Source organism: Rhagoletis pomonella, unplaced genomic scaffold (assembly GCF_013731165.1).
Source record: "Rhagoletis pomonella isolate Grant_MI unplaced genomic scaffold, Rhpom_1.0 Rhpom_scaffold_00012, whole genome shotgun sequence".
NCBI classification, from domain to species: domain Eukaryota; kingdom Metazoa; phylum Arthropoda; class Insecta; order Diptera; family Tephritidae; genus Rhagoletis; species Rhagoletis pomonella.
In genome coordinates this window covers 16,101,191-16,123,057 of record NW_023458566.1, presented here as the reverse complement: position 1 = coordinate 16,123,057, position 21,867 = coordinate 16,101,191, and the positions used below count along the sequence as shown (strand labels likewise).

At 34.5% G+C, this 21,867-nt stretch overlaps 1 protein-coding gene across 1 annotated transcript in view; it reads right to left on the bottom strand.

Moving 5' to 3' along the window:
* The window catches only part of LOC118747947 (homeobox protein caupolican-like), a 178,967-nt gene extending 157,632 nt beyond the window's left edge, over positions 1-21,335 (bottom strand). The window contains exon 1 of the mRNA XM_036482183.1: positions 21,215-21,335. Coding sequence (XP_036338076.1) covers positions 21,215-21,265 — 51 coding nt within the window. The 5' untranslated portion in view covers positions 21,266-21,335. The remainder of the gene's footprint in view (positions 1-21,214) is intronic.
* Positions 21,336-21,867: the final 532 nt, after the last annotated feature.

The following is a 21,867-nucleotide window of genomic DNA, read 5'->3' as shown; positions in this document are numbered from 1 at the left end:
CCACAACAGCAGCAGCAAAAAAAAGCTTGAAGGACACTTTCGCCGTGTTTGCCTGCACCAACCAGCCTATAGCCACAATAGCCTGTCCTAGCACTGCCGCTTCTTGCCACCACAGCTCTATGCCAGAGCGTGATCTCTACCAACTGACCCACTGCATTTATTTCAAGTTCTTGCATTGCATGCCACAATTTACCTAGGCTTCAAAGTGCATACAGCGGGGCAGGGTAACAAGCTGCATGCCACAGTGCAACACCACACCATCGCCGCAAGTGTGTGTGTGTGTGTGTGTGTGTGCACTCGATATTGCTAATTAAAAATGCCTACACTGCAATTGCGGAATTAGTTTCTTATCGGGCTTATCATCGACGAGGACGACCGACGACCGACGACGACCGATGACGACGACGACGTTGCGGCCGCCAACTTGCCACAAAGAATTATGCACCGACCGCCTGGTGTTGCACACGTTTTGCACATTTCTGTTGATGCGTTGATGGATAGTTGAAGAGCTGTGAATGCCGCAAGGCTTTTTGCAAAAGTGCGCGCCACAACCCGGCTGCAACACAAACAACAACAACACCGCATATGAAAAATGCAATGCGAACGCGAACGCGAACGGTAGAAGTTACAATAGCGCTAAAGGGGCAACGCCGCCGCCGGCAAACATAATGCATTTATGAATATTATTAAATTTATATGATAATTTGTGCATTTTTAATTTTGCTTTTCATATACATATTTTGTTGCACGCTTTTGTTGCTTTTGTAGATAGCGGTAAATGCTTCGAAGGCGTTTTGCCATACATTTTCCCCATTTTATGACCGAAGTCACGCAACTCTCTTAGACTCTGTGACCGGTAAAAGGAAAACAAAAAAAACTTGTAGTACATGGCAAAAACCGTCTCAGTAGAAGTGCAAGCAAGAAGTGAAGTAAAGGCGAAGAATGATATACAAAAAAATAAATAAATAAATAGCGCGTTAGTGTTTGTGTGTTTGTATGTATGTAAATGGAAATCGAAATATCTAATGTACACGACGAAACGAAGTAAGACTAATAAATATTTAAAGTTCAGTGTATGATAGTTTCTTAGTTGCACTTTGGGAAGCAGAACACTTAAATGGCGAAAATTTATATTTGTAATTGTTATTGTAATTTTTAGTTTCAATATTATGCTTAAGATAATAAATATCGCTAGCTTAGAGTTAAAAGTTGCTAAGTCCAGCTGTTCAAATGAAGGACTGTACCTAACAGTTACAACTTTTATTAAAAAAAATCGCTCTTTAACAATTATTTTTTGACTTTTATTTAATTAATCCATAAATAACCGTTATTTCTGACTTTTATATTATAAACACAAAATAACAATTATTTTTGATTTTTATCTAAATATTTGAAAATAGTTATTTTTGATTTTTAAATAATATGTCTCAGATAACAGTTATCGAAGACTTTTATTTATAAAGGTCATAAATAAAAATAAGTCAGCTACTTTTGCTTTTAAAAAGTCATCAATATAAATCAGACACTGACCTTTATTTTTTCAATCGTACCTATAAGGGTCATTTGAGTAGTCCACTTGCAAAGTGCGCTATGTAAATTTTGTTCGATTTTTAGTTTTCGGAGGAATACGTACCAGTATTTATAGTAGTTTCATGTCCAATAACAACACAGTGCAAAATCATTTTATATTCTGAAAAAATTAGCATCAACTGTTAACTCTTCTTCCAAAAGTCTCTATCATATTTGTTTATAAACTTTCAAAAGTATACATCTTCTGATGAACTTAGAAAACTGCTTTATGTCATATAGACTGTTAATGTTATCTTATGTCATGTTATGTTATGTTACAATTTTATAAGGCTCTTATTTATCCAAATTTTCAGATAATATTAAAAAAGATTCAATTTAAATGTAACTTGTTGTCGTAGCTGTTTTTTCAAATTTATGGCTTTTTATTATAAAATCACATAACGCTGTTTGCAAGTGGACTACTCATTTGTATAAGTCGTAGTAAACTTTTGTTTGCCAACACCTTCTTAACTCCGAAAAATGTTAAGGACTTTTATACGGATGATTTAAAAAATAAAAGTCGGTGACAGATTTATATTGATGACTTTTAAAAGTAAAAGTCACTGACTGATTTTTATTTACTTATAAATAAAAGTCTTCACTTTTTACTTTATTTTACTTCTAAGCTTTGTTTCAATAAAGGGGATCCGAATTCAAAGGGTTCAATTAAACAGATTTTCGTAGTTTAAACCCTACACTTGCATCGCGTTTTCGCAGCGCATGCGCATAAAATATGCTGATGCACTTTGTAGCATAATTCGCTAATAGGTTAGCATGCTAGCAATTAGTCTGTTCCTTTGAACTTCGGACAAAAACCTGTGGAACTGTTAAACTACTATTTTACTCTCTCAAATGAGAGTAAAAGGAGAACAGATGCAGAAGTGCATAGGAACGCAAAAAGCACCAATTCCTGTGAAAACGTCAGTCGGTTTGTTTACATGTCATTTGTACAACACTGATTTAGCTGAAATATCACTAAATAGTTATTAAAATCTATACATATTCAAACATTTCGTTGTTTACTTCCATTTTTTTACAAATATAAGGTACTTTGCTTTCACCGCTGTTAGTTTTTGCTTGCACATGCAAATCAGCTGATCGTTTGACACTTTTCATGAACTTACAGGAAAAGAAACTCCGGACTAAATCCTGTAACTTCTGACTAGGAACAGTTGCTCAGTTACTCTCTCAAATGTGTTCCCACTTACAGGTTTTATGTCAATAGGAACGACTTCCTGTAAGTTCTGACTAAATCCTGTAAACCGGACTGCTATTGGAACAGACTAAATAAATCCACGGTCTTTCCGCGACATTTTTAACAAGAAGCGAATATATTCTGCTTAGTTTTTTTTTGCACACATAACTTTAGCAGATTTGCAGGTAGATGGCTATCTCGTTCTAGCTACCTCTAGACGACTTTTTCCATTCGAAACCCAGTCTTCTCACCATGGATTTATCAGCAAGGTGCTCCGTAAGTAAATCAATGAACATCACTGAAAATTTTTACGCCCACCATCCCTCTATATGGAAATACATTAGGGTGGTCCAAAGTTTTTTTTCCAGCCACCCAAAATAAATGAAGAACATCTAAAAAAAGGAGACCTGTATTATTTTATTTTAAAATCGGTTTATATCTAACCCACCGCCGGGATTTTGAAGTTTTTCATATATTTTAAAAATAAATATATTTTTATCATTCAACAATTTTATTACTTGAGGATCAAGTAAGGATCTTTCCCTTCTTAAATCATCAAAAAATAAAAGTATAATGCATAATCAACTTCAAAATTTTATTATTTTTTTTCTAATTTTGTTATATGTATGTACAAAAATATGCATCATAATTTATTTTTTAATGATTTCTGAAGGGAAATATTCTTTTCGAATCAAAATATTCTTGGTTTTAACGATTTTATAGATTTTATAAGAATTCTACGATAAAATGTATTTCCCCATGTAAAATATGTATGTACACTTGTGGTCAGCTGATTAAGTTAAGTGACATTTTGAACTGTTTTGGCTATTTTTCTGTTCTTTATTTTATAGAAGCCTAGCACATTATATAACCAACACCACACAAATACACATTTCGAACTTTGTACAAAAATTATAAAAATTCAACAAACTTTAACAATTACACCTAAGAATCGTAAAATTTTTATTAAGAATTTTTAGAAAAATTTTATGTATGCCGTTTTATATCCGATTAAATCAGCATTCAGCAGCAAAATTCTAAAAAACTGATTTTCCTGTATATTTTCTGACCACCCTAATGTACATACATTGGTACTTCTATAGAGTACGTTACTAGTATTTCTCACTCTTTCCTCGACAATGCGCTTCCACAACAGTTTCCATCCGAAACTACTATCGCAGATTGTTTCTGTGGTACCTAAAATACTAACAACAGCAAAATTTTAAAATTATTCTGGGACTGGCCTCTCGGGAGCTATCCAAGGATTAAAAAAATAAAAATTATTTTAAACGTAACGAGATATATCAAATCTATAGCGTTCAAGAAAATCCGATGTTTGATGAAGCGGAGAGTTAGAACCTTTAATTTTTATCGATTGTTAAAAAATTCTTACGTAGCAAGTCTGCAATTTCTTTTCATTTCCTTCGTAATACGGCTTTCTACTTCGACTGCAGCGGTTTGTCTTCGTATGTATGTTTTGCGAAAAGTTCATTGTTCGCTTAAAATTTCTTTAGTTTTTGTTGAGAAAAATTCAGACATAAAAAAAATACTTCGTGCTATGCTTGACCTGACTTGCTTTCATTTCTCCTTTTTTCTTTTTAATTTTTTTAAGTTTCATTTTTTTCACATTTTTTCATTGTCTGCCGATGTTTTTTTTTTACATATGCAAAATAAAGGTCTTTTATGCATCTACATTGGTTAACGTTTTGGAAAAACATTCATACAGAATTTAAATTTTGCTATTTGCGCGATTTTTTTTCTTTCACGTTGTTGCATTCAACAATTTGTTGTCAAGTGGTTTGGAATTTGTGAACAATGCACTGGCACTAGGAAATTAATATCGATTATTTTGCAACAACGATATGGCGCAATACAAATAGCCGAAGCGGAGAAGGTGCAAATGGGGCGACCAGCCAGCTACAAAAGGAAAAATTACGCTGCTTACGGCATTGCAACACGCACCACAATTGAGTCATTTCATGCCAGCCACACTCGCTGGCTACTCTCACTTGCCTGGAAAATAGTTTGCTTGATGTTTATATACCTGCAGGAAATTGCACTCCTATCAATTTAGAGACTTGGTAACGCTTTGGAGGTAGTAGACATTTTTAGATTTCTGTTTTTTTTTCTCTTATGTGGGTGCGGTTTAAGCGCTCAATTTTAGCTATGCCTGGTAAGTAATACATATTAGTTGGCAGAAGTATTAATGACTCTCAAAAGCTTTCGATAAAAAGCTGGCTACGTATAAAATATTTTGAGTAAAGTATTATTAAGATTTTTCTTACAGGGTATACAAAATTTTTTGTGCGTTCAAGGAGGTTGACAAACAACGAAATAATGCAACGAAAAAAAATACTAAAAACGAGACTAACAAAATATTGCAAAAAAAAAATCGCAATAAGGCAAAAGTAAACAAGAAGCTTGACCGGCGCTGTACACCCCCCACCCACCCAAAATACCCACCTCTCAGCCACTACCGCAAACGCTTGGTCTCATCCGCTTAGCAGCTCAGCTCGTGCACAGCAGGGGTTGAATTTGTTTTTGCAATTTTTGATGTTTACGCTTGCGTGTCTTATTGTTTATGAGAAACTTTTCTGTTGTTATTGTTATTATTATTATTATTATTGTTTTAGTGATTTTTCCACTGTTTTTTTATGTTTTGTTGCTTACATGCGCTTCGTTTTTGCTTTCTATTTATGAGTAACCTTGTTGCTTTGAGGCTGTGGTTTAGGCGCGTTTTACGGTTGTTGTTGTTTTTTGTTGTTTTTGTTGTTGTTATTGGCACTGCGTTGGCGTTAAACAAACAAAAATCGGCACAAAAATAAAAGTAAGTCAGTATGTCACAGGCAGCTCCGAACGGATGGACGTGCTACATATGTATGTATGTATGTATGTATGTGCATACTTCACTTATGTATGGACGGACTATCAACAACAACAATAAAATAATAATTTGTAAGCAATGCTTAAGCTGACACAAATTGACATTTTCAAGTATCTTAAGTGTGTTGCGCTGTTAGCTTCGTAAATATTTGCTTAGATTGTTAACAAGTTGAGCCATTTCTCATACGGAAACGCACACAAACCCAAACCAATGCACCATTTAAAAAAAAAAGGTTAACGCAAGGGCTGTGACCGGAAATATGGCAACTTTGATACCGCCTTTGAAAGGTGCACACAGTGTCGACATGAATTTATATTTAGAGGTGTTTGACAGAAACGACAAAGTCCAGGGCTCATATTACTCGTAACGTAAAAACTCATAAAACTTGGGATTATGTCATACGTGAAAGCACTCTTTATCCCACTCCGCTTATACGACTGACGTATCACGTAATTTTCTCTCATATGGTTTGCGATCCGTGAACGGATGTTACGATTCGAACCCTGACTTTATTTAAAATCCGTTGTAGCGTAGTATGGTTGGTATAAAGTTCTACATTTGTAGATGAAAAATGTTTAAAAAAAATAAAGTCATCCTTATTTACTTCGAACTTAGGAGGATCGGAGGAAACTCAATGAATATATGAGGCTGTAGGCTACGCTATCCCGTACCCCACTCAAACGAATCTGCATTCTGCTTGGTAGATCAGTTCAATCATATCAATTTTGTCAGTTCTACGTAATTACATATGCATGTATGTATTAGTAGATAAGATAATAACTTTTACGATCGGAGGCGGCCGATACTCGTACCTAAATTAATTAATATATTTTTTTTTAATAGCAATTATCTTCCAAAGTACTAGTCCTACATAATTCGGTATGTGGAGCTTTTTTGTAGAGAATCGAAGTAAGCTAAGAAAAAATTTTTTATCACTTGAAATTTAATGGACTTAGGCGAGCCTAAGATATCGACCAAAAATTTTAATATTGAACACATATTTTTTTGGAGCATAATAAACCATATTTTTGCTATTAGCAATCAAAATTCTAAAAAGCTGATTTTCGGCCAACGCTACTATGCATCTATATAATAATTTTGTAACAATGTACATTGTAGATGTTAAAGGAAAATTAATATGGGGGATCCTTATTAGAGTAACAGAAGCCAAATCAACTTTTTTTTTTTTTTTAATTTTTTTCTGTCTGTACCTTTGCACGCGCATCACTGGAAAACTAATGCATGGAATTGAATGCGATTTTAACCGACGTATTGCTAAGGTTCTAAATTAAAATATAGAATAAAAAAATAGAGAGTTGCCACCTGTTTGAAAATTGCAATTTCAGTAAAGTAATATGGCTATCAATAGAAAGAGGTTTAAAAACGCGTACAACTGAAAAACTTTTGTTGAAGGTTGCCACTTGTTTGGAAATTTTTATTCAATTGAATTGATAAGATAAATAAAATATTGCAATATGGGTATTAAACTTAAGAGGTTTAGGAAAGCTATTGCCGGAAATATGTTTGAGGAGGGTTGCCACCTGTTTGAAAATTTTTATTCAATTATGTAAATAGATAAAATAAATAAATATTACAGTCCGGTTATCGAACAACACAAAAATACTTTTTAGGCGCAGTAAAGCACGCCGGGTATTTGCTAGTATGTATATGTATTCTAATATATATATATTTTTAAATTTGAGAAGTTTCAAACCGTAGAGGTTTTTTTGAACGCTGAACATGCTACATCTGCTACAAAAAATAACCTTGGCAGATTGCCGCACAATGAAGGTGATGTCACTCAGAACTACTAAAGCTTTTAGCAAGTATAGCTATACATAAATAATGACTGCTTCCATCCGCAATATTTCAAATGTTGACCTGACTGTGCAGTTCTCAAAACCAGTGATCTAAAATTTTTTCAAGCTAGGAAGTCGCTCAATGTACAAAGGAGGATATCTTTCACTGTCAGTGACAGATCAGTGAAATCCATTCGCCCGTTTTCTACTTTAACTGGTCTATTCTGCGCTGATAACAAAATGTTTATTGTCCCGTGAAAATGCAACACCAGAATATTTACAAAATTTCAACGCTGGCCACGAATCGCGGCATTCGAAATCGAACGTAACTCAAATCGAAATTTGATTTTAAGTTTACGGCGCAATTCGGGCCCTGAATTGTTGAATATATTGGCAGCATTACCAATTTACCTAGAATTTCGTTTGCAAAAGTGGTCACATTTTTTAGTAATATAAAATTCACTGGTTACAAAGTCATTGGCAACGTACAGAATAGACCTATAAGGTTCACGATAACAAATTAAAATACCCCATATGTATGCATGGATATTTAGAACCATAACTCAATTGGATATGAGACCGAACAACCAAAGTTCGAATGGATTAGAAAAGTCAAAAACTTCAACACACAACCACCATTTTTTTGACGAATGGACTCAGACAACAATCAACCATTACAAATTCTAGACATCTTTAAAGCAGGTTGGCAGGTGTTTCGTTTCAGATATCGGTGCCACATATAAGTAGAGACGAACTCCGGTTCCTTTTTCTAGTTTGAATATATCAGTGTAATGTTGACCTTTCCATTATAGCGTTGTATACTGATCTTTCCCAGAAGGAAACCGTACAGAACGTCAAGTAAAAAAGTTATAGATCGATATGGATCGTGGTCGTAGGCGGTCTGTTAAAGCAGCTGGAGAATGGAGACTGACAGGTGATTGCCTATATGGACGACAGTGAATATTTAATAAGAGGCACATTTCCGGATAACCTTTAATATCTGATCCAGGGGTACATGAACTTCGTGACTATGTATTCTGCTAACAGATAACTCGCTATAAGTCCTAGTAAGACCGAACTCATCTTGTTCGTGACTCTTAGCTTAATTCGAGGCACTTGTCTAGAGTTTTCTAATAGAATCAGGTCCTTGAGTTGGATTCTATCAATGAGACAATAATGAAAACGTATTTAGAGGCCCTTTACTGGTGCAGAAAAGTAAAAGCAATTTCTAAGAAACAGAGCATCTCTTATCACGTTATTTCATGGCTCTATGAAACCATAGCTAAGTCTATATTTTATGGAATCGTCATTTGAGGGGATGCTCCACTACACTACTCATTAAGCTGGAGTAGGGTGCTTAGGGCCACTACAGCAAGGACTGCAGTTAGACTAAAGGCGATTTGGTTTTGGGCGAAAGATTTTGCGCTTTTATTGTCCTCTTTGCATAAACGCTAAGGAGAGAGGAATGAAAAAATAGGAAACATCGAGATCTCAAGTAATCTTGGAGGCTCCTACTTAATCCCTCATAACACGGACCCTTGAGTGGCTAGTAGTCGAGGGGCAGTCGAGGAGTATGCCCAAGTTTGAAACGTCCATGCGGAGGTTTTTAGCAGCGAGCTCTCCACCCATCTCAAATGTAAGCTTCCAGCCCACTATGGTGTTTCCAGGCAGACATATGTAGCTGCGATGAAGGAAACAGGTATTGCACGATGTTGACAAACGACGTAAATATCTACTCAAATAGCTTTGCAGTTATCAAGAACTTGGGTTCGCTCGCCATGCGCTAAATGCCAGAGGAGGAATTTCTGGAATTTCTTTCAGTTGCGTCTTATTAGTTCCTTGAAACACTTACCCATGTAACTAGAATGGCAATAGAACTCAATACTGCGCTACGGATAGTCGATCGTGTGGGAATACCTTTACCGAAGCAAAGCCGGGGACGATTAAAGGATCTTTTTAGGCTGACAAAATCGCAACTCACAGTTCAGGTGCGAGTATTGAGAAGACACTGTCCGATGGGCATTCCCGCGGTGTGACTGGATGCTAACTGCCGCAGCTGATAAGGAGATGAGGTGAAATCATTTCATAAATTTTTTTTTTTAAGCTTTAGATCGGACTTTTTAGTCCATAATAGATTTCCTCAAGGTCATAAATAGACATTTGTTTCAGTGCAGAGCTCTTCAGACACAAAGTAAGTGAAACATCTTGCTCAAAAGTATACTAACTTGTTTACAGATGCAGTGTTGCATTTAAAGTTACTGCACGATAAATATTTTGGTTTCTTCAAATGGAAAAATCAAAAGCCTCGACTATAATTCAATTCTTTTTATTTGAAATAAGTCCACCTTAAAATTTGATTGCGCCATAGACTTAGAGCAAGTAGTAGTAGTACCTAGTAAATCTTCTTTTTCAAATCCGAATAAATCAAATGCATTTCAGGCAGGGTGGGTATGTACACATTTGTAAAAACAATTCTATGCATTTCTTAAGCACATTCATACATGCCTTCGTTCTTTTCCGCTCATTAGCATACGCCCCCTCACCGACCGCTCCCCATCATACCAACCGAGCAACCAATAACACCGCCTCTGTTGCATGTGAATCGAGAGTGACATATTGAATAACTTGAAGACTTCAAAAAGTGGTGAGTGCATCATGTCGGCAATAGCGCCACAAGCAATAAATAAAAACCAAATCGAACTAAACCAAACCAAGTCGAGCAAGAACAACGATGCAACTTAAATGAATTAAACTCAAAGGCACAGCCAAGCCAAGTCAAGTCAAGTGTGCTAAGCAAGCAACCGGCTGCGCACCCAATCACCCCACCGCCACTCAAATCAAGTCGATTGAAGTCAAGTCAAGTCGCTTCGCTTTAAACTGTGAACCAGCGAGGCAGTGCATCGATGAATGAATGATTTACGATGTTCCATGGAAAAACTACTCTGAATAATTTATTGATAAATTGTGTTAGGCGAAAAACTCGAAGCGGCAATGCCCACTTACATGCGAGATGTGGGCTGCTTGCCGAACAGGAAGCAACAAAAAAAAAGTCCACACATTCGTATTAATGTATGAGTAAATTCATCAAGCCAGCTCGGCGTAGCCCAACCCACCATTTCAATAAAAGCGAGCGGGGCCGCGCTGTTGCCCCTTTCATGGAGTAACTACAACAGCGCCAAGCATCAGCCGGCAGCGCTCACTTTCGGCAAGAAAAACCTCAAATTGGAATGCAGCAGAAAATTTCAATGCGAATTCCCATCGCATGTTCGCTCACCAGCAGCCAGCAGCAGCACCAGCTACCGCTTTTGTCATCCATCCACCATTTCATGCAGCAGAGTCACAAAGACTCGCCCGGTTGTGGCTTCGTGCGACGTGATTCCAATAAAATCGTGTGATATTTTTGTGCGATCGCATTCGCATCTACCTGTAACACTCATTCCTATTGCAATAACTGTCATATATGTACAATCGCACATACATTTGTAAGTTTGTTTTGTAAATATTTCTCAGTCTTTCAGCATTCATACAAATGGCATCTGTGGCGTGCAACAATGCGTTGTGCAGTAGCTGATGATCGTGCCACTCAACTTTGACTGCAACTTCTCTACTTCAACTGCCAACATTCGAATGTGTCTTAGGTATGTATGTACATATGTACGTGTGTGTGTGTAGGTCCCTTAGCTGGGCCCAGAGGACTCATAAATATTCTGTACGGATGCTTGTCAAAAATGCATGGATGGAATTATGACAGATCGTTATGATTAGCACGTTGCGATGTGCGTGATATGACAGGGCACAGCGATGATGACAACTGATCGTCAATGTTCGTCAACTAAGGTACTCTCGCCAATTGCAATAGGAATGAATACCAATTGCATTTACTAGTTTCATTTGCAATGGCGTTGTAGTTAGAAGTACCTAAGTAATTGGAGAAGGCAATTTAATTAAGCGGCAAATGCGTAGCAACGTGCAATGAAAACATTTGAACGTTGTTGATTTTTATTGATTTCATCAACAAGAAGTCGGTATGGCCGTAACAAATTAGTGAAAATTAATCTTAGATATTTCATATGCAATAGTGAAAATAGGTGACCGCGATTTTGTTTTAAAAAATGTCGAATAAGAAATAAATATAATTTTGTGTATCGTATGTTATACCTTTTATCTGTAAGTACATAGGCGCACGCCGAAATACGAGGAGAAGCTCGGTCAAATAATAAATCCTTATTCAGTTAAAAGTGATACAATTTCCAATCCTTCGACTAGCCTTTTTGGTAAATTTGACGTGATCAACAATAATGGCATTTTTACGATAAAAATTTAAGGCGATATTTATGAGAATCACTAACTGACTGCAAAAAGCGTACCTTTGTAAATCTTATAGACGCCAAGAGGATCTGCATTGCAGGGGCGAATCTTAATGATTTGCGTTACTTGTCACTTCTGGATTTGGGAATCCAAGAACTCGATGTATCAACGACATTTCTTTGGATTCTGACATAGAGCTCTAGAGAGTCTTCCAAAAAATAAAATACCGTAAAGTCCTGAAAATTTAAATGCGTAGAATATAAAAGTACCGAAAAAAATCCGAATGCTCCCTATAAAATCCCTCTGGAAACAACAACATTGCTATAAAATAAAAGCAAAACTAATCGGTATTTCTTGCTCAAATGACCAAAAAACTCATCATACTTCAGATCGATTGAAATTTTGTGTGAGCTTAGCTTGTTAATATATAAATCGAGATCCGGAGGGCTGGCTGCTGAACAGCGGTCTTGATTATGCGTTTTTAGCGATTAAAGATGTTAATAAAAACCGATTACTCAACATACTTCAGATGACTTAAAATTTAGATAGAATTTTATTTACTGTGTATGGAAAATGAATTCAAGCTTGCCTGCCAATTCTGATGGTCTAAAAGTACTGCCAGCCCATGTTGAAAGTGCATTGTTGCAACCATAACTGAACATATGTATAACAATAAAAAATTTTGTACGCCCAAGTATGATAGACATTTTATTTTATTTTATTATATATTGTTTATAAATGAATTATATTTTTATAAATCATATGTTTTCAGTCATATGTTTGGTCAAAAATATTGTTCTTCGAAAAAAAAACATGCAAACATCCAACGGATATTAAAAAAATAATAATAATATTTTGTACTTTTTATTATACTAATATTATAGATTTTGAGACGAGAAACATGATTCCACTGTTTAAAAAACGAAAAAAAAAATGTCAACCCCTCAATTTGAAAAATGTATTATATATTGCATTTTTTATGATTTGCATGCAGCTGTGCTTCCTTCACACAATTTTAGTGCTATTCAAGACCTTTAATTTAAGCCAAAATAGAAAAAGTGAGAACTAAATTGTTATGATTCTGAAATTTCATTCGACATTTAACGCATATCTATCTATTATATATAATACGCGAAGGCATTTTTTGTGCAGCCTAAAACATCTGCACCGTTCGCTCGATTTTCAAAATTGGGGTGTCAAATTAAAGCGCTTGGCCTGTAGATGTGCAATAAGGTTTTATCTTTTCGAAAAGAGTTGTCACCTGATAAAAAATTGCATTCAAATAATTTAAAAATCAATGCCATCAGATCCACACCATTTGGGCTTAGGGTGTGGATGTTCAAGAAGGTTTTACTTTTTCGAAAAAAGTTGCCACCTGTTAAGAAATTAAGCTCAAATTAATTAAAAGGTTAAATCAATTATTTAATAAGGGTATCAATCAAAATAGTTTTAAAAAGGCTTTATAACTTAACTACGTATAGGAGGGTTGCCACATGTTAAAAAAATGTAATTCAATTTTAATTAAAGGAATTTGGTGAATAAGGTATCGATATATGGGTGTCATGCAAAAGAGGTTTAAGAAGGTAGTAGTTTAAAAATATTTTGAATAGGGTTGCCACCTATATGAAATATTAACGATGGATGTCAAATGAAAGAGCTTCAAGAAATACTTAGTTTGACAATTTAGAACATTTTTGATGTGTTTGAGGGTTCCCCAGTTTAAATGGCTAAACTAAAATTATTTAATAAGTTAAATGAGTTACTAACCGATGGTTATCAATGGAAATGGGTTTAAAATCCTTTATTTAAGAACTAAATCGAGGAGGATCGCCACGTGTTTAAAAATAACTTTCCACTTAATTTATCAGTTACATGAAATTTTAGTTAGAAAATAATTTTTAAGATGGTTGCCGCCTGTTTTGGAAGTGGTATTTCATTTAATTATACATAAGTTATATGAAATTTTAAAATAGGGTTATCAAAAGAACGAGTGTTCAGAAATCTTCAAGCTGAACATTTGGTTTTTTTTTGTTGAAAAAATTAATCTTAAATTATTTAATAAGTTAAATGGATTTTCAAAAGATGGGTATCAATCGAAATGGGTTTGAAAATAATTTATTTCTAAACTGTATTTAGGAGAGTTGCCATGTGCTTAAAAAATTCAATTCAACTTAATTTATCAATTAATTTAAATATGTGTAACAATGCCAGGCGAAAGGTTTTAGTTTGAAAATACTTTTAAAGGGGTTGCCACCTGTTCGAAAAGTCGGATATGTATTACTTATACGAAAGATACATAAATAAATTATCGAATTATTAGTGTCGAACGAAAGAGTTTTAAGAAAACTATAGGCTGATAATATTTTTAATTAGAGTTGCCATCTATTTTTTTTTTTAAGGTCATCACATCTGCACCGTTATTTCGAATTTCCGAAATGAGAAGTCAAATTAAAGAACTGGAATTCTACATAGATGTGAACAGGTTTTATTTTTTGAAGTTACAGGGAGATTTGAAATTTGATGAAATGAAAACCGACACCATGCGAGACCTCTCATCACTGAGAAATGGTTTGGATTAATTATTAGGAATATTTTTAGAGGTTTTTGAATAGGGGTTCACCTGTTTACAAAATTTAATGAAATGCTGGCGTTTTGACGCCATGTTGGTTCACTAGTTTTTTTCTAACTTCGGAGTAAAAACTAGCACAGCAGTTTCGAAGTTTGGTTTAAAATTGTTATAACTTGGCTCTTAGGCGGTCTTAAGGCTTCTACCTTGGCTCAAATTAATGGCCTTGAAATGTACTTATTGATCGAGGGATATACAATTGAGTGAAGGATGCACAGCTGCATGCAAATCATAAAAATGCAATATATAATGCAATTTTCAAATTGAGAGGTTGACATTTTTTTCGAATTTTGAATAGTAGTAGAACTACTATAATAAGAAATATAGAATAAGAATTATATACAATATAAGAAATATATAAATTTTTTGTTTTGGAATAAAACCCGTGGATTTTGCATGTTTTTTTGAAGAACACTACTTTTGACCAATTTCTTTAAGGTTACGGCGTAATTGTGGGTCAATGGCAATATTGTTTTGTGAAAGGGATTTACTTTAGCTTTCAAGACCGTTTTGTTTCGTATCAAAATGCTGCTTCTGTCGAAAGCGCAGCGATTAATTCGCATGCAGTGTTCAAAAAGCACACTGTGCGGTTTGTGAAAGGACAAGAGATGTATTTTAAAATGCTGTGCATATTTGTCAGATATGAGTTCAGCGACAAAATCTATTAGAAATGGCCAACTTCATATCACAAAAAAATTTTAATTCGCACGAAATTATTCCGGAAGCAGATTCACAATACCAAGAGTGTGGGGGGGGAATTTCCCCTATTTCCCAAAACCATGATTAGCAATTTTCTAACACCCTGAAATTCTCATTACAATCATAAATATCCATTTTAAAGTCGCCTCGGGTATTGAAAATTCGAAGCTTTAACCCTGGAACACTAATCATATTTTTAATACGCTAACACTAATTATTAGTCGAATCGACTAACATGCATTTGGCACAGATTTTTTTTTTTTTGAGTTTTAAAGTATCAATTGTCAAAAAATATTCCATACTTTATTATTTTAATATTTTCTTACCGAAATAAAACAGCAGCTATGCGGTTATGTTGTAGTTTAATTAACGAAAATTCAATTTCAAAAAATGCATTTTCAAGAAACTTCTCCACAAAACATAAACTGTGTTATTCGAATTGGCTAACATTAGTGTTCTAGGGTTAAGTTGAATTTCGAATAAAGAAGATTTATATTTCTTAAAGGAACAATCCTACCGTCAAGTATGTATACCAAAGAGTTAAACAAATTTTTTGGAGAAATTAAAATCTTTCAACATCATTCTTGACATTTTCACTTCAACAAAAGTTTTTTCCTTAATTTTTCGGATGTTTTCATTTCAATCGCCTTTTATAAAATTATTGCTTATTTGCGCTGTTGCTATGACGATTTTGGAAATACCAGTACCTGTTCCCAAATCGTCCCAGCTCCGCCTAACGAGAAAGTTTTCGTCGAATTTCGCCTCCAATTTGTGCTATACGCCTCCGCCTCTGCGCGGCTAATGACTTTTTGTGAGAAGCTTTTTAGTGCAAAAATTAATGCACTGAGTTCTTTGCCGTTGTTTTCCGAGGGGTGACCGAGAAGAGAAAGCATCTTTTTCTTTAATTTCGATTAATTCCTGATTGGTAGTGTACACCTCGCAAGTAATGGAAAAAAAACCCCATTGTATCTCTGTCATGAAAAAACTTCTCATAAAAAACCATCTGCCGTTCGGAAGCTTCGCAAAGTTGTAGGTCTCTTCATTTTGTGTGACAACATCTATGAAGTCAATATGTGATAAAGATGACGCTATATCTGATAGACCGTGGAAAAGTTTTGACGGCGATATATGTATGTAGGTATGTGCCAAAGATTAAGTCCCACAAGAAGAGTCTGGCCTAAATGCAACAAGTTCCTCTACGCTTTGGTAATTCAACCCTTTTTTTTGTTTTATGTAGAATGCCTTTTTTCTGCTAGGAGAAAGAGCAGTTTCGATTAAAAATTACCATTTACCTTTCCTTCAATCCAAATATAAACATTTGATGTTTCCTTTTTCATCACATTTGCCATTAATTAAATCATTATAGCCTATTTAAAATTTAAAAGAGAGCCCTATCTCAGAATTTGGGTTAAAAATGCCCTATCTCATATATTGAAGATATGTTGAGATAAAGCATTTTCCAACTGGCTGCCGAGATAGGTCGATCTTCCACTCAGCCGTCGTTACTGCATATCAAATGGGAGCTGAATCCATGTCATATTTAATTATGGAATTTTCATATACTTAGATATAACTAATTAGGTGATTAAAAAATGTTTTTATTTTTATTTTGTTTAGATAAATGCCATTTTTGCAAAAATTCTATAAGATATTTAAAAGATATTGCTATCTATAAACAACCCATGCCTATATTTCTGCCAAATTGAGTAATTTATGTTTTTTTTAAGTACACCTGTATATAAATTTTAAGAAGATATTTGACTTCCTTAGCGAGGGCCAGAATGCAATCATTTGGCAAAGCAACCTGGATGAGGTGAAGTTTTGATTTTATTTGTGAAGAGGCGTTCTATCCGTTCTCATTTGACCACGCTGCGATAATAGCTAAGATGTTCTGAATAATATCTTCTGAATGTTTTACTTCTGAAATTACATAAATCCAAGGCTCTAACTTAAAGGGAATTTTCATACCCCAAAGGTGAGCTGATGTAGTTATGGTTCGATTTAATTGATATTCCTTATACCATGGCCTCACCAAATTGTTAGCCATCTCAAATCGAACTTAACCTCATCACTGACTAAATATTGCTGTCCACACTGCGGTTTGAGGTTTATAAAACAGTACAAATGTAGAGAACAGTGTTCGGACCTCCAAAACTCGATTCAGGATTAAAAATCGGAGCAAAAACAAACTTTCCGTACTAGATTGAATTTTCTATTTTCGTTTCTGACATTAATTGTTTGACTTAAATATTTTTTATTCATGCAAATGTAAGGATAATATCTTACTCATTTAGGTAATTTTTAGCATTTTCTATAAAGTAGAACGTATCTAACACTTAATTTTTTAAAGAGCAATAGGATCTAAACCTTTTCTACTTTATATAAATTTCATTCTACATATATTTTTTAACAACTTCAGTAAAGTTCTGCATCCGCCAATTTCTGCAGCCATACATCAAAAAATAACGAAGTTGCTTTATTGAAGCATTGCTGAAAAAGAATTACTTTTTAACAGTGAGATTTGGCTAACTTTCAATTTTTTACTGAAATCGGTGGTGAAAACTACAAAAACGGCCCCAAGAGGGGCATAACATGAATGAAAAACAAGTAAGGAAGTCTAAGTTCGGGCGGAGCCGAACATTAAATACCCGGCGCACGTATTAAATATATGTTTTTCACCTTACCGAAAGCTACCGCTACATGGTAGGCCGGGGCGTATCAATTTTGAGTAAATTAGAGTCCTTAGATTTCGAAATTTTGAAGTTTCAAGCAGTTCAGAAATTTACCGTTATATGAAAAGCGGCCTCAATTTTAGTCCGATTTCAATAATTTTCAACGTTTTGCTTTTATGTGGCAAGCACAATAACCATACCGAGTTTGGTACAAATTGGTAGAACGGTTACCGAGATATATATATCGTCCCGTTTCTGCCTTAACCGCGTATCTACAATTTTTGGGAAACCTAATATTACCACTTATAACCAGTATTGCCGCGCCGTCCCAAGAAAATGTATCACCGACCAAGCCAAAAATGTATCCAAATGTATCCAATTTTCTTTTTTTCCGTATCCATCTCATAATTTGTAAGAAAACCAAACATTTTGAAGAAAAAAACATAATTTAACCCATCCTAAGGACTTGGAATACGTGTATATATATTTCTGTATTTCATAAAATCAAACATTTGTAATTTCCATTTATAAATTACATCTTTTATACACAAGTATTTTGCAAAGTAAGTATAAAAAATAGTAATTAATATGTTACATTTGTACCTGTACACTATGAAAGGTGTGTGTAAAACTACTACTGAAAATATCTATTTTTCAACAGGAATCTGTATAAATATACATACGTATAAGATGTTCAGGATTCGATTTTGAACTTGAGATCTTTAAAATATACACATAAATATACACATGAAATGTTTAAAGTTGCAAAAATTTTGAAACTAAAAATACATTTCCTACAAATAATAAACATTAGGAGCTTACTTTTACTCTATTTTAAACATTTTATGTGTTATTTTGTGCTCTGCGACAAATTTGGTATGTTAAAGTAAACAGGCAGTGTTTAATTTTGTTACACGCTGTGCAAATTTGCACACATTAAAAGAGGAAAATGTTTACCTTTCTTATTATGCGCAAATAAACAAAAAAAATTTAGAGTGTATTTAAAGTCTTTTCATTAAAATTCATAAAAATTTCCTTAAATAAATCAAATTTATTTTTTAAACAGTGTATTTTAAACTACATTGATATCTTCTTTCTTTTTATATTAACAAATGAAGATATGTGATATGAAAGAGATATATTTAATTTATATATATATATTAAGATCTTGCTTAAAGCATTTTTTAGCTAACTAAACAATTGCTCCTAAAAGCTTAAACAGACGGCAGCGTTGATCGGGATTATTTGGGACTCAATCCGGATCAACTGCAGTTAATTCCCGAGTTGATCGGGATTAACTGGGACTTAATCCGGATTAACTGCAGTTAATTCCCGAGTTGATCCGGATCAACGCTGCCGTCTGTTAAAGCTCTTATTACACTGCTTTGGTGAGATCTCTATATATGTTCATTGCTTCATTCACAAAAAATAAAATGCTCTAATTTCACGCTTAAGTAGCGATTTTTATAACATTTGGAAAACGTCATTAATGAAAATCTATTTTTGAACGAAAAAAACTTTATAGAAAATATAAAATTTTGGCCTATTTAAAAAAGTATCCACATTTATACTCATAGGAAAAAATAAGTATCCCGCAAAAAATCGTCTAAAAATGTATCCAATTGGATCTATTTAGATCCAAACGGCATCCCTGCTTATAACAGCTGTTTAAGCGACACTTTATTCTAAAATAGAACAAAGACTTAATGAGGGTGCTCACTTCTGTTAGTGGAACTAGAAATATTAAGTAAAAAATGCGTTTATTGTATCCTAGGGGAAGAAATTAAGCATTTTCTCTTACACTCTCTAAAATACCTCTATTGCAGGTTGAGGCAGAAACGGGACGATATGTGATCATAAGTGGGCGGTGCCACGCCTCTTTTCCCAAATTTTATCATATACATTTTTTTTGGTTAAGAATTATTGCAAGCATCAATTTTCAATAAATTAGCTTTAATATTTACTGATTTATCGAAGATTTTTTATTTCTCTAAATTACCGTTATATGGGATGTGGGCGTGGTTATTGTCCGTTTTAAAAAATTTTCGGCCATTAGGTATACTGTGCGAAGGCCAACAACGGTGCCAAGTTTGGAAGAAATTGGTGCAGCGGTTACCAAGATATACACATGTAACCATAAGTGGGCGTAGCTACGCCCATTTTTCGAAATTTTATAATGTTCTTATTTTTCGTCTAAAACTTATTGTAAATATCAATTTTGAGTGAATAATGTGCAGTAGTTACTAAAATATTACCGTTATATGAAAAGTGGGCATGGTTACAGTTCGATTTCGCCCATTTTCAATACCAACCTTGGATAAATGGAAACCTCCATACCAAATTTCGTTCAGATACCTCAATTTTTGCTCGAGTTATCGTCTAGACGGACGGACGGACACACAGTCATGGCTTAATCGATTTCTCTCTTCATTCTGATCATTTATTTATACATTTGTCTATATCTATCTCGATTCGTTTTGGCTGTTACAAACAACCGTTATGTGAACAAAATTCATATACCCTTGTGCACAAGTGCGCTCGGGTATAAAAAACGGAATAGATTTGAAGTCAAGCGGAGTAGAGGGTTAGATTTTAAATTTTTTCAAAAACCGGAGTAAATCTAATCTGATCTTAGTTAAGTCCAAACATTAGTAGGGAACGAATTTTTTACATCTTAACGCTAATTACCCACAGATGGCGGGAAAACACAGGGTTGTATCAGACTTTCGACGTGGTTTTGAGTTTGTTAGCTTTTAACCATCTCAGTGAAAGGGTTAAGTGCTGTCATTTTTATATGGCGAAACTACACTAAATCAAGTGAGTTATCGGGGTAACCAACTTAACAGCCATAACTACGTGGTTAGCTCCGGTGGGGACATGGTATTATACTCTTATATTAACGTATATTTTTAACAGCAGAATATTTTTATTTTTTTGCAAAAATATACCCACTAGGTGACGCTGGAATTGTGACATTTAGATAGGCCCTTATTATTTAGTAGGAGAACTATAACTTTTGCAAAAAAAAAAATACTCTAATGATGGCTTCCACGAAAAGTAATTGTGTTAAATAGCTGTAAAAGTTTTTGATTTCACCAATTTCATTGTGAAATATATGATCTAGTAAGTCGTCACTTTGCACATACATATACTATAGGGTACACAAGAACATACATACGTCCATATTCAAGTACATTTTCTATTCTAGAAAAAGTGTCGCCGTTTCGTTGCCCTCTTCTTGCTGATTGAGCGAAGCGGGCAATGAGATTTTTTTCGGTAGGAAACGCCACAAATTTGAATTTATTTTTAATTCATTCTGTTTCTTTCTATTCAGGAAAAAAATATTATTTTGATTTAGAAACCCGCGCCCCCGGCCCCTACCTGGCTACGCCCATGTATCAATAGTAATGTACTTAGCCTCTAAAAAAATATAACAATTAAAAGAGAAATGCATAAACTTACTTGATTTGCCGACGGATAACCGCAGCCGTTATATTGGGCATAAGCAGCCATTGTTTATTGAATATGCTAGCAAATCACAAAGTTTCACTTTCCAAATAATGCCGGATTTTCACCAATCAATTATTGAAAAATTATAATTATCTACCAAAAAAAAACATTTATGAGTCAGCGTTTCAGGCGCAACTGTAGATCACCAATCACAGAACTTCAAACTAAAAATATTTTTTTTTTTTTAATACATGTGTGATTAAATACAAATTTTTGTTATTGTTGTTTTATTATAGCCACTTCAAAACTTTTTTTACAGCAGACCACTGCTTCACAGGAAGTTCTGCCACATTACGCCACTGTTTGACATTCCAAATGACCGGTAGGTAATTGTTTTCGGTCAGCAACTGAAAGCGCGCGTCGTTTTAGTGAAAAGTTTTTAATGCGAATTTGCGCATTCGTTTGCTTATTTGACAGTTGACTTGGCATACGAATGCCAAGTGTTGTTAGTGGCAATCTAAAACTTGTGTCTGTTCACAGGTCTGTGACAGGTCAGCGTTCTAATGGCCGTTTGGCTACTAACTAACCGAAATTTTGCTGTTGTTGTTATAATTGTTTCTTTTAATTTTGTTGCTGTTGCTCTCGATTTCACTGTTAAGACAGTT